The sequence below is a fragment of the Schistocerca cancellata genome, chromosome 3 (assembly GCF_023864275.1).
Source record: "Schistocerca cancellata isolate TAMUIC-IGC-003103 chromosome 3, iqSchCanc2.1, whole genome shotgun sequence".
NCBI lineage: Eukaryota > Metazoa > Arthropoda > Insecta > Orthoptera > Acrididae > Schistocerca > Schistocerca cancellata.
The window spans coordinates 298,646,293-298,660,983 of NC_064628.1; the positions used below are offsets into that span (position 1 = coordinate 298,646,293).

At 38.8% G+C, this 14,691-nt stretch overlaps 1 protein-coding gene across 1 annotated transcript in view; it reads left to right on the forward strand.

Moving 5' to 3' along the window:
• The window catches only part of LOC126174999 (rho-related BTB domain-containing protein 1), a 527,665-nt gene that overhangs the window by 404,774 nt on the left and 108,200 nt on the right, over positions 1-14,691 (forward strand). Inside the window, exons 4-5 of the mRNA XM_049921485.1 lie at positions 10,002-10,105; positions 13,366-13,563. Coding sequence (XP_049777442.1) covers positions 10,002-10,105; positions 13,366-13,563 — 302 coding nt within the window. The remainder of the gene's footprint in view (positions 1-10,001; positions 10,106-13,365; positions 13,564-14,691) is intronic.

The window sequence follows — 14,691 nt, forward strand, 5'->3', positions numbered from 1 at the left end:
GACGGCTTATACATTCTATGCCAAGACGCGTGATAGAAGTACAAAATAATGAAGGATTCTGGATAAAATATTAGAGTTCTTAAAATGTTTTGTTATGTCTTCTTTTTTGTCATTTTTCCTCATTGGGAGCTAGTGGAAGATCGCGTGGCAACAGAGAAGATACAATATTGGTTAGCTTTCTTTTGAGTTGCCCTTTTAATTCAAGTGCGTTTCTTTTGAATATACAGTTTGTTAAGTATTCCATTTTGATTTCATTTATACCCTGTCTACATACTTACAAACTAATCAGCGTAGATGGACTCTGTCACAGTAGTTTTTGTTATTTCAAATACGTCTCTCTCTTCCACTCCATCCATGAATACACCCTCCGTCCTCCACACAAAACGCCAACGACTTCATATTATGTTCACTCGCCGCGCGGGATTAGCCGAGCGGTCTAGGGCGCTGCAGTCATGGACTGTGAGGCTGGTCCCGGCGGAGGTTCGAGACCTCCCTCGGGCATGGGTTTGTATGTTTGTCCTTAGGATAATTTAGGTTAAGTAGTGTGTAAGATTAGGGACTGATGACCTTAGCAGTTAAGTCCCATAAGATTTCACACACATTTGAACATTTATGTTTACTCGTTGTTAATATCTCTTCTATTCTCTCTCACACTCTCTCTCTCTCTCTCTGACACTATCGCCGCAAGTGCCGTCCTATTACACTCCCCCAAAACTTTTGAAACAAATCTAGCGGTTTCCAATGACGCTACATTTTCTGTTTTAATTGCTGCTGTCTTTACTCTTTATCATTCCTCTCACCACCTATGAAACCGTATTCTTTGATCTCCACTTCCCTATAACCTATTCTTCGTTCTGAGAACAGTCCTTCCTTATCTCTCGGTCCTAAGATAAAACGAACTGTGGCACACATCTAAGTAAGCAATACTTTGCAAGCATTTCACGCTTATATTTTGCACTTCTGCACTTCTATCCATTCCCAGATCCCACCCTCCTTCCTGTTACGCGTCCCTTGACATCTGCATCTACATCTAAATGAATACTCTGCAATTCATAATTATGTGCTTGGCAGGGGTTCTGTGGTCTGGTGGATAAATCTTGTATTGATGTGTAAAATGTGTAGGTTCACAAGACACGTCAGGCGTAGATTTTTAACACACACAAGTAGCTCTCCTTCACCCCTAGTAACGCCAAGTGCAGAACGCCAGTAAGCTCCGTAGTTCAATATCCGCAGTAAAGATAACATCCCTTCGCTGCCGACTAAGCATTCGTTTGAGCTGTGACAGATGGAGAAACCTCGTAAGGCAGAGACTCTGTCACCAGCAAGCCGTCGTAAACTAGAAAGCGTATTTCATTTAATGAACCAATGGCCATGTAAGTTCACAAGGCTCTTACTTTATTTGAAACTGAGACGTTGAAAATTGTGGTGCTGGACTGGGATTAGAATTCGATTTCACTGTGTTCCCGAAGATTGCAAACTCTTCTAGGCGTCCTCGAAAGGCACCTATCTGGTTTCGAATCCTGATCAGCACAAAATATTCATTATTTCACTTCAAGCCCTGGCATGTGCACTCCGAACTACTGGTGAAAAATAGTTGCATTTTCAACGTCTCTTCGTGCGTTGTCAGCTGTAACGTGTTCGTTTCAACTCACAGCCACATGATGAGCTTTTTATCACAACATTACAAGATCAAACGTTTCCTTACATCTTTTCAAATTCAAACATTCCTCTCCATCCTACTGGTGAAAACGGATTTGGATTTGACGTTGTGTTCGTTGTGATCACCAACGACGACATGTTATGGATTCAACTTCTAGCCAGCAGAGTATTTTCCATCACTTCATTGAAAGTACAAACATGCCATTTCTAGCGATTACTGGAAAAGAATTTGATAGTTAAAGTTTCTTCATAACCACGTGTGCGAGGTTTGAATTCCATTCAGCACAGAACTTTTCGTCGCCTGATGTCTAGCTAAACATACACCCATCTCGCTACTGGTGAACCAACAATAGCTATTTATCGTCTGTTCCTGGCTAGAAAACGACGGTGCTAGATGCTGGGTTCGAATCCCAGTCAAGAAAAAACAATTTTATCGTCAATTAAGGTTCCAGCATTTCGCTGTTGGTGAAAACATTTGATATTTAACTTCTGATTTTATGTACAGTCGTGCTCAAAAGTATCCGAACTACCTGGATTGCATTTCGCCTGATTCCCATGCAATCCACATAACGCAGCTGTCTAGCAGGTCCTCTAATCGCTCCTTGATACAGTCGTTTGGCTATTGAAAATGGTTCCAACAAATCACCACTAGAAAACACTGCTCTGTATCGCAATAACTCAAGATGTAAAGTAATACCACGATACTACATATATCAGGGAACACCTCATCACAGATAAGACTGTCCCTAAGGCTTGTAAGCTCACATTTATTGCTATAAATGACATACCTGAAATGTTGGCACTCTCATTATTACGACAGATAGGTAATGCACGTAGTAAGTTCGTCGAATTCATGATTTCCTCTTCAACGCAACATACCATACTTGTTATTTAACACAAAATGTCATTAAAATTTACGTTATTCACGAGCAGCTAGTTGAGAATATGTATGAACTTCTAATGACACGACGAACCGCCTCGTTCTACATATGGATTCAAACCCAGGTCATGCAGGCTAGGCCGCGGTGGCCGTGCAGTTCTAGGCACTTCAGTCCGGAACCGCGTGACTGATACGGTCGCAGGTTCGAATCCTGCCTCGGACATGGATGTGTGTGATGTCCTTAGGTTAGTTAGGTTTAAGTAGTTCTAGGTTCTAGGGGACTGATGACCTCAAATGTTGAGTCCCATAGTACTCAGAGCCATTTGAACCAATCATGCAGGCTAAGATTTCGTGGCTGACGGAAATTAACAGTCATTCCTGACTAGGCGTAAAGAGAGTGGTAAACCTCATTTTTGGACAGTATCAGTTAGCAAATATCAACTTTAAATTACATAACGTAACATTTTTAACGGGCGTGAATTCCTACCCAGCATCTATTGTCCCTGTTAACGAGCTACGAGAGATGTTAAATACTGCTACTTCACAAGTAACTTACTTGAAATGCAGTGAGGTAAAGCTTTGTGTTGGACAGGGATTCGAACCCAGAACCTAATCGGATTGTTATCGAAGCACAATCAACTTTGACATATCGGATTTTCTCGGCAGTAGCTAGATGTATGAAGTGAAATGACGAGACGAAACATTAATTTTTCCTTCCCAGGACTCCAACCCGGCACGTATCGCTGTTATATTCTAGAGAAAAGGAACGTTAAAGTATAGGTTTGTTACACCAGCAGCGACCTGTGAGCATGTTTGAACTAGAAATAATATGACGAAGTGTTCAGTGCTGACTGAGAATCGAACCCCAAACATATCGTTGTTGACTACATACAAAGAGACGACACTTACCGAATTTTTCTCCACCAGCAGCTCGGAATAACATCCTTGAACTTACAGTGATCTCGCAAATAGTTCTGTCTCTCACTGGGAGTCAAAAACGTCAGATATCGTTAGTTTTGACAACGAATGAAAATGCATTAAAAATAAAAATGATTATCCACCAGCAGATAGGTGTTCTCATGCTAGAGCTTGATAATACATAGTGAAAAGTTTAGTGCTGGGCCAGGATTCCAACCCATTCATGCGCAATATGTGGAGATGTTGAGGAATCTGCAGTTTTGAACAAACAACAAGTTGTAGTCGAGCTGTATTGTCACGAGGGGATCAAATTCCGTGTTAAGGGCGGTCTGAGTTGCATTCCCAGTTCAGAACCAATTTTATCGACATACAGAAGCTCAAATAAAAGACGGAATAAGTGTCCTGTGACCATACACAGGGTTTGTTTCGTCACTAGAAATAAATAACTAGTAGAAGAAAGGTTAATGGTGACAGAGTTTCTACATGTCGCCACTCCTTAGTTTTTGTGGTTCCACCTAATGTCTACTTGGTAGAGAAGGAATATCATGTTTAATGTGATTTTCAGACCACAATGCCATTATATCTTCTTCACTTGGCGTAGTCAGAAGAGAATAGAATCTGCCTCTCCCTATCAAAAAACATCGGCAGATGTTGGAATTGAACCGAGACCAACATCATACGAAACTATCATTAGTCCAACAGACCACCAAACAGTCTTCTCTACGGCTCATTTGTCTATCATAACACCGTTGCGGCACACAAGATGAGAATTCTGACACACAGGCTCCCTGTAGTGGTTTGCAGGATGTTCAGTACATTCATTTACTTGGTTGACCGAATCGCCATGAACTAGGTGCCTTGACTACCCAGTGCATACATTCGACTCTATTTTGTAATCACCGAAATAAAATAACGTAACTGCCACCTACACAGAACTGCCAACAATGTAGGATGCAGAAATTTAAATAGGAAGTGTTCCTTCCAATTTGAGCTACTCTATTGCGCTATCTGTTTGTTGAAACCATCGTGCAGTGCAAAAGAAATGCTGTAACTGTCTCTCAGAAGTCTATATCCGGCCACATGCATTATCTCATAGCACTGTGGAATGCCGAAGTTCTGGAGGAACTGTCGTTCACTTCCAGAGGTGCTGTAGCTACGTCACAGCTAGCAGCGTAACGGTAAGTGTCGCGCAATGTTGATAAGACGTCGCGTGTTCTATTACATTCGCTACTACATTTTTTTTTAAACGCAGTTCTGCTGTCTGCTGAAGATATCAATTTAATGGAACTTTGAACATAATTCTCTTCACTTCTCAACCCAAAATAGTCGCATGTGGAAAAAAGGCTAACTTCTGCGTCATTTCGTTCTTTTCAGGTTTAATAGACGGCCAGGCAGCAGATGCGCTCAAAGCTTTTGTATTATGTATGGGGAGAGCGCATCGTGCCAGAATAGTGAGAAAAGTATTTTCTACATTAGCTGTCGTCTGGTAGTGGCATTTTATTCTTCTTCAAACCTTGTTTGACAGCTTTAACTCAGAACAAGTTTTCTACATGCATGTAATCAATAAACTGCATGTGCATTGTCAGACTGTTATAGATAACATCAGAGAATTCGCATATGTCGTTGATGATTAATTTCTCTCTCATGTTTAGTATTGTTTTAACAACACTAAAAGAAAGCTTACGAAAACTGTGCACTGTATTGTAAGAAATAAAATAAAACTACCCACGATAACCTTACGACGAAAGTCTGTTTTACAAAACTGAGTATCTGTACACAAGCGTGCCTCTATCTGCACGAATTAGTAAAACACTACTCACTTACATTTCGATTGGGTCTGTGTTTAAATGGTATGCTGTGTCATACTCAACAGGTATGCAAAAGTGGCATTTCATAAATAAAGTTACGTATTCCTAGAAACCCAAAATTTGCTTGTCAGCAGCGGAAAGAGGCGTTACCTGTTGTGCAGCATTGTAAGTTTTTCACCACTGCACTATGAGCTGAAAGTATTTTCTTACAATTTTGATGTTTGATCTGACTGCTCGCAGCTCTTACACAGAAGGTATAAAAACGTTACATTCAGCGAGGCTGGAACCGCGAACCATAACCATCGCGTTTCCACAGGTTAGCACGTCAACACACAGCTAGCGGACAGATACGGTTTGCGCTTTCCTCTTACGAGGCCAATACTGGCTAGAACTCTTAAACCGCTATTTACAGGACGAGATTAGTTGCGATTGCCATGTTCAATGACTTTGCTGGGCTGAAAACCGTAAATTTACAGTCTTCTGTTACACCTCAAGCGATAACAACTCAGGTTATTCAATGGAAATGACGCGAGAAATCAAGTGAACTTTGAGGCTTAATTTCGTGCACACCAGGAAGTAACTCGCGTTGTTGCCAAATCTCAGTTACATTTCCAGCAGGAAGAAGACGAACCGATGTGATCCTACAGCGGGCTGGGAAGTGGCCATAGCTGGCGCCTCAAAGACGCGGCTGCTACGGCCTGGAATACGTAATGCGTCTGATTCGCATTTCTGTAACTAGGTTTAGGGACTGGAGCTTAGTTACTAATAATACTCAGAACTGACTGCTACTAAGCATCATAAATCAGTAATTCTCATAGTAGTTTTTATATTTCTTTCGTAACTGTACTCAAAACTAAGAAACTCGTTCACGGACGTTTTTGTGCCTCGCAGATAGTCGAGCACAACAAACAAATAAAAATAAAAAGAGAAAGTGTGTGAGAGAGAGAGAGAGAGATAGGGAGAGAGAGAGAGGGTAAAATATTGTTGTAAAGAAATTGAATACTGGTATGTAATGAAACCTTTCATTAAAATGACTCGTTCCATATCATTACGAAATGTCGTATTCATGATCTATGGAACAAGTATTAATCTAATCTAATCTAATCATAGTGCTGACTATCCATGAAGAGTCATGAAGTACCGAAATTTTCGCCTATATCAGTAACCAAATCTAAACTTGAAAATAAAAGACGACAGTTTTTGTAATAAACCGGGACTCTTATCAAGACCCTTTCATCCCTGTTAACTAACCATGAAAGATGTCTGATATACCTCAGTTCAGAAGTAACGAAGTGTGTATGAATTTAAAGATGAAGCGCATGATGTGAAGTTCTGCGACGGAGATACGAACCCAAGACGTAATCGGATTGTTAACTAAGTAAAATCAAATGTTACGTATCGGTTTTTCTTGCCAGCTGCTAGGTGTTTAATCTAAAATAAGGACACAAATTTTTGTGCCTGAGCGACAATCGAACCGAACTCCTATCGTTCTTCTTTATTGTCCACTAATATTGCTAAAGTATCAATTGCTTACTCACCAACAGTAAGAAGTGTGCGTGTTTGTCCAGAAATTGTTGGCAACATGAACAGACATTAAAAATGCACATTAATTTTCACTAGCAGGCCGATGTGTACGTATAGGGCTTAAAATGAAATTATGAATATTTTTGTACTGGATCAGAATTCGGACCCACATATTTACCTTTGGAGGAGACCTAGAGAAGACTGCAGTCTTGGGAAAAGGAATGAAATGATTGAACTATACTGTTGCGAGAGATTCAGATCCTCGAAAGAGGAGATACAAATTCGAATCACAGTCCAGCACCAAATTTTTCAACCTCTCTAGGTCAATCAAGTACAAGTAAAATAAGAGCCCTGTTCCTTTAGACGGCTATCACTTCATCAAATAAAATAAAATTTTCTAATGTAAGTAAGTTTACTGGTGACAGTATTTCTGTTTACCCTGACCTCCACCTATGTCATTTTCCAACGTAAACCGACTCTGCCCAGCTTGGAATGAAGGAACGTGATGTTTAATGCGGATTCTGGATTATAACAGCTTTCTCTTGAGAGAAAGTACTGCGGCGTGTACGACATTCATTACGCCGGAGATTGCAATTGTGTGTAGCAAATGATGGCCACCACATTGAGCATCTATTGGCCTGACATGTCGGGACACACTCTACTCCACTGCGTAATTGAAAACGGAAACCACGTGTGTACGTGTACCTCACCCCTCATGGTAATGTACATGTGCGTCAGTGAAAAAGACCAATAAAAAGGTGTTAGCATGTGGACGTAATGTGCTGTTCCAGTCTCTTCTGTACCACAGGTCCATCACCGTTCCCTTTGGATCCCTACATAATTCGGTGCTCTCCGATACACACGATCGAACAGCGGAGGAGTGGTACTCAAGCGTCGACTTTAGGTTACAATATCTCCGTATGTAATTAACATTTTACAATTACGTATTTGTTTATATGTTCAGATGTGCTAACAAAACTAACGGGGTTCCATTTAAAAAATGTAGGTTTGTGTTAAAAAACATACTTCCGTGCATTTTTTAATGGTTTGTATTAACCCATTACACTAGCCCCTCTCCTCACGTTCGGTCTGTGGAATCGATTCGTTAGTATTTGATGTGGTTTACGAAATATATCCAGCGGTAACGTTAGGTGACTCACCCTGTATATATCACATTTTCACTGTGCAAACTTCAGCAGCAGGCGTGATATTTTAATTTATAACTTCTTTACTAATGACTCTATTTGCAACACGGTTTGCAGGCAGAATCCGCATATACCACAGAATTGACCTGTAAAACTTCTTGTATATCATTGTGCAACACATATTTCAGGAGATGCTATGTCATAAACATAAAGATGCATGAAAACATGGTTTTGTTTAAAGTCTAGTGCAAATTACTGAGACTATATTCATCCAGTGTTTGACAACGAGCGCCCTTAGCAGTTGCCAACAAATTTTAAACATAATTTCAGACCTTTTCAACTTTTTCTTGCTTGGATGATGAATGTCAAACATTTAACACAGTGACTTATTTTAAAGTAATCAGAAGATTGTAGCTGTTTTATACATGGGAGTTTGATTCTTTATAGAACTGCTGGTTTACTGATTCATCTCCAACTGAACTCAGTGCATACTTCAGTCACAGTTTTCTGATATGAGCCCAGCTTCCCCCAAAGTAGGTCATAGATTTTTCTCTTGCAGTCCATCATGCCAGAAAAATTTGGACTAGACATTGAAACTTTGGATTCATGTTGTTGACACCAAATCATTTGACAACATTAGCGTATTGGAGATATATTTTACTATTACCAAGACATTACACAATGGATCACAACTGAAACTTCCTGGCAGATTAAAACTGTGTGCTGGACCGAGACTCGAACTCGAGACCTTTGGCTTTTGCGGGCAAGTGCTCCACCGACTGAGCTCAGTTGGTAGAGCACTTGCCCACGAAAGGCAAAGGTCCCGAGTTCTAGTCTCGGTCGGGCACACAGTTTTAATTTGCCAGGAAGTTTCAAATCAACGCAGACTTGGCTGCAGAGTGAAAATTTCACTCTGGAAACATCCCCCAAGGCTGTGGCTAAGCCATATCTGTGCAATATCCTTCCTTCCAGTTGTGCTAGTCCTGCAAGTTTTGCAGGAGTACTTCTGTGAAGTTTGGAAGGTAGGAGACAAGGTACTGGCGAAAGTAAAATTGTGAGGACAGGTTGTGAGTGTGCTTAGGTAGATCAGTTGCTAGAGCACTTGCCCACGAAAAGCAAAGGTTCCGAGTTCGAGTCTTGGTCTGGCACACAGTTTTAATCTGCTAGGAAGTTTCAAATCAGCGCACACTCCGCTGCAGAGTGAAAATTTCATTCTGGATCACAACTGTTTGAAATTTGCTGTAGAGATACAAACACTGATTACTGCTGTGGATGTAACAGCTCTGGGTTGTCTTGAAGGACAATTTACTTTACATCCTTGTTGTAACTGACCATATTACCTGCACCACCAAAACTGTGATTGCATCGCAACTTCATTTGTAGTATGTGTCTTAGAACGATGCTTCTTTTGGTAGTTGGCAGTAATTCTGCTCTGGAGTACAGCAAACTATATAAATGGAGAAAAGTTATTTTATTTTGAGAGTCACCATGTTGATGCAACTTACACAAAACCTGAACTTCTCCTGGTTTATTTTGAATGTCTGGATGTTGATGCAACAGACACAAAGCATGAACTGCTCCCAGGCAGCCACATCCATGATCAGATCTGCAACATCTTCAAATGGAGAACATTTTATCTGTTGTACAATATCTCACTGGATCATGTGAGTCATAACATTATTGTTTAGAATTATTTTTCTAGTAAAATTTTCTTTATGTGGTCTTATATTTTTCCAAAGACATTTCCAAACAGTTATGTTCAATACACCATGTTCAGTCTTGTCCTGTTATCATTTGTATGGAACTCTCATTTTATCTTTAATAGTGGCCTTGTTCATCTTGATATTTCCTTTCCTTAGCTTTCTTTGTGCCTAACACATTTTTTCTGTCTCTGGTATAACATTGTTCATACGATTAGCTCTTTGGTGTATGTCTGTACAGCTCTCATTTTATAAGATGCTGAATGTATTGTGTAATTTAATCTGGGATAGCTCCCTATTCTTAAATGAATTCTTGTAATCTACAATTGATGACATACTGTATACTAATACCACTCATTATTTGTAGGTGTTGGAACGGTCCTGGGAGGTGGTTGATGGAGTCAATGTGTCTCTTCGATTGTGGGATACATTTGGTGATCATGAAAAGGATCGCAGATTTGCATATGGAAGGTACTTTTAACACATGTTCAATATTTTCTAATATTCCCTAATTGTTTATGTTAACAAATATGGCAAATTGTACCTCATTCCATATTCTTAATCACAGAGATTAATCAATATTTTGTTTCCAGCTAGTAGTGTAAACGTTTGGAGACATACTATCTCATCATGACTTATGACATATTGTTGAATTAAGGAACATGTTTATTCAATGTTGTGATTTCACTTATGTAAAGTACCTATTAGCTCATCACATTTATGTTGATTGATATTTTCTTTGTAATTGTTAGTGATGTACTGAAAGAAAATTGAAATTGTCTGCAACCAATCAGAACATTTAATTCTGAGATGCTCTTTGAGTCTTAAAATGAAATATGCACATTTCCTAAGAGCACTCTGAAAAATTTTTGGAGGAAGTTTGTGTCCATTAATGCACTTTTAAAACAAAACAAACAAAAAAGCAATGATGTTCTACTGTTACAAGTTTCAACAATGTGCAACTAATAGGACCCGCTAGAAGGGCTTTAGTCATTCTCTCCATGCTGCTCATTTGCCTTCAGACAGTTGGATCCTGCTATGCAATAATTTTGTTCAGAGTGAAAGTGTTAATTATCATCTTAACTTTTTAGCAATTACTGATACCTGTGTTCATTTAATAATATGATGGATTTAAACATGAGATAAAGTCTTTTGAAAATCAAACATAGAAACAGCCATATAAAATACTTTTTTTGTTCAGGAACTGGCGAGTTTTCCAAATTAATCTCAGATAAATGGAACAACATTGGCCTATGAACGATGTTCTTCCTCAGTAATGTGGGATCTCGGAGGCAGACAAAGCAATATTTTTTGGAAGCTGTGAATGCAGACAGTTCTGCATCCACCTTATTCTCCAGATGTTATGTGTTTTCCACAATGTAGAACATACCATCTATAGGCATAATTCTGTGTCTCTTGAAACAGCTGTCCTTCATATAATTATCTTGCCTTATCTCCCTCAGCGGGTGTTACCTGTTGGATACTGCACCAATTCATACGAAGTGAAGGATACCACACTGAGAGGATACAAAGATACATTTTGGAAACACATGAATTTAGATTAATTTTTCAAAACTGTTACAGTGATTCCACATCAGTTCCATTTTTACCATAATGCAAAACAATTTATTTCCATTGAATGTTCTTTATTTGTTTGTATCGGTGATCAGTAAACTCCAAGTTCCATACATTAATATGATGGAAAAATAATGAAAAGAATAGAAACAGTGGTATGAGTAAATTTCAAGAAACGTCAGTGAGCAAGACATGTAAACCAAGGCTGAACATAGAATCTTATTGCTCAAAGACACAAAATTTGTAATCTCTGTCTGTCAGAGTGATGATAACATCCTTATCTGCTCATATATTACTGAAGTTTATTGAACTTCACCTATTAGTGTTCCATATACAGTAATACAGCAATGGTACACTACAGTAATGAGGGAAAATGTTGCACAAATTGTACATATTTACACTTAATCTCACCACACATATATCTACATCTTCACTCCCACATCATGATTCATGGACCTCATTATGAGGATGGATATGCATGGGCTGAACAACAATCTTTGATGTTGTTACAACATCACACGATTATTAAAGTGGTTGGATTATGATATTGCCAAGTCACTGGGTATACTCAACATTTTCTTAAATGGTTATAAGTAAACAATTTAAATGGCAAAATAGTCACTTATTGCTCTTTACAAGCTATATTTGATAACTTATGTGAAAGAATTAACTTCCTTTGTTTCAATTGTAAGAAGAAAGTGATATTAATCACTAATTTTATGAACCTGATGCATGCTTTTGTGAAAGTTCAGCATACAGCGAAATAAGAACTACTGCAACAAGTATTGGTCTCAATATTTGAATGTAGACTTTACCAATGTACACTGTCTGTTGATGAAAAGCTCTCAGAATTACAGCTGAATATTTATGATGCAAACGCACAATAATTCAATGAATATCACACTCATCTTCTGGTAAACTGTTGGGATGTCACATATGTTCCTCGATTTATTTATTAGGGGTAGCTGCCCCATCCTCCTGGGTGAATGTGCAAGGATCCAAACTACACTGGTGTTGAAGCAGGGGGTGATGGGAAGGTGGGCTATGAGATGCGCTCAATTTCTCCTGCCTGACATGTCAACCATTGCTATGCATGCTTGTGATATATGGCTGCTAGAGTGGGATTCCACACTAAGTGTAGCTCGTTTCTCTATTTACAATATTGTTATGAATCCTTACTTCTATTGGTTCACTTGTTATACTGTCCTTATTTTGATAATACCAAGTTGCTGTGTAGAGCCAATAGATGTTGAGAGTGTGTAACAATATATAGATATTTTTAATAACATTACATTTTACAGTAACCTATATGTGTACATTTTTATTGTAAATACATAATGACAGTGCAAAATTTTTATAGGTTTTTACTTGCTGTACAAAAGACCAATAAAAAATACAATACAACAATAAAATTGATAGAAGCAACATTCACAACGATCTTGATGAGAGACAAGTGCAGCATAGTTCACAGTGTGAAATCCTTTGTTAACATCAGGAGCTTGCCCAGCACTGATCGACATGCCAGACCGGTCAAGACTGCCTGTAAGGGAGTGTAAAGGGGCCTCCAGACCCTCCTCAACATCCCTTTCCCAGTATTAATACACAGTGGACCCCAGTGCCTGCACCCAGCACAAGGTGACATCTGCATTTGTATCAGTCCCAAGTTTGTTCATAGTGGACATAAACTCATTAGGAACAAAAATGCCTATACTTGATATTTTAAGTTTCATCTGATTTCATATTAGTAGTTCCTATACTGGTGAACAGTTTCCTGTATTCTATGTGATTAGTTCTATTATGTTTCAGGTGACTGACAGTTACACTTCAAGTGATCAGTGCTTTCTGTTGGATAATCATTAATTTTTGTTGGCTGTATTACTTTCTATGTTCTACAACCCAGGCACATTTTGGCTGAGTTGTTTAAATGTACATGCAAGAAACACAACTTTCTTTCTGAGATTAACTTCATGAAAGATTCTCTCTCTCTCTCTCTCTCTCTCTCTCTCTCTCTCTCTCTCTCTCTCTCTCTGTGTGTGTGTGTGTGTGTGTGTGTGTGTGTGTGTGTGTGTTTGTGTGTGCACACACGCATATATTTAGGTAATTACTTATAAGAATAGCACATTTATTTAACTTGATTGAATTATTTTTTTATGCAGGTCAGATGTGGTGCTGTTGTGTTTTTCCATTACCAATCCAGTTTCACTGAGAAACTGTAAGATTATGTGGTACCCTGAGATAAGGCGATTTTGTCCTCAAACACCAGTTCTGCTTGTTGGGTGCAAGAACGATCTGCGTTACATGTACAGAGATGAGACATATCTTAGCTTCTTCAGGGATCGTAGTCCTTTTGTGAGGTATGTATTTACTAAAAACACAACCACCTTCATCTCAATTTTTTTACCATGTGATTAACAATTTTGTTTCATTTTATGGAACATTGACAGTACTTTTTAAAAGGTTTATTGCCTCCTGTTGGTAGTGCTGTTCAGTTTCTAATAACTCTCGGTATTTTTTTGATGACTTAACCATCATTATTGTGCAAATTGAGGACATGCTTCAATTAAAAGCAAGAATTTTGACCAAAAAATCCATCAAGGTCTTACAGAATGAATGACAGAGGCACTGTAAGGAGTGTTACAATACTGTTATAGGTGTTGTTAGCATATGTAATTATTTGTGATGCTTATAGTTGTTGTATGATGTTTTAAATAGTGTTACATCATTTATACTGATGTCTGTTTAATCAGACGCCATTTATGTATGTAACTAGTTAGTTATACTGTATTTCAGGACAACACCCTTCTTGTAATAATTTTTAGAGCTACATGATTCACAGTCCCATTTTAGGCATTTGTCATAAAAAAAAATTCGTGTTATGGTAGTTTCACAGATAAAAGCATTAGGTTTAAAATACATCAAGTCATTATGCTTTCTGCTAGTGTACAGATATCAGTAACAAGGAGTCCATTAAATATTTACCTTCAACCTACTTATCTTCACCTTTCTTTCATGAAAGGACCTGAAGATGTTTAAACTGTGAAACTTCCTGGCAGATTAAAACTGTGTGCCAGACCGAGACTCGAACTCGGGACCTTTGCCTTTCGCGGGCAAGTGCTCTACCAACTGAGCTACCCAAGCACGACTCATGCCCCATCCTCACAGCTTTACTTCTGCCAGTACCTTGTCTCCTACCTTCCAAACTTAACAGAAGCTCTCCTGCCAGTGAAAGGCAAAGGTCCCGAATTTGAGTCTCGGTCCGGTACACAGCTTTAATCTGCCAGGAAGTTTCATATCAGTGCACACTCTGCTGCAGAGTGAAAATCTCATTATGTTTAAACTGTGCTTCTAATGTATGAACAGACCTAAAGCATGTTTATTGAGTTGGAGTTTGTAGATGGTAAGTGGAGTTAATTACAGATCTGTGAACTGTGGAAATGAAAAATACTAAATGACAACTGTATTCAGCTGAGAAATAATGTCTG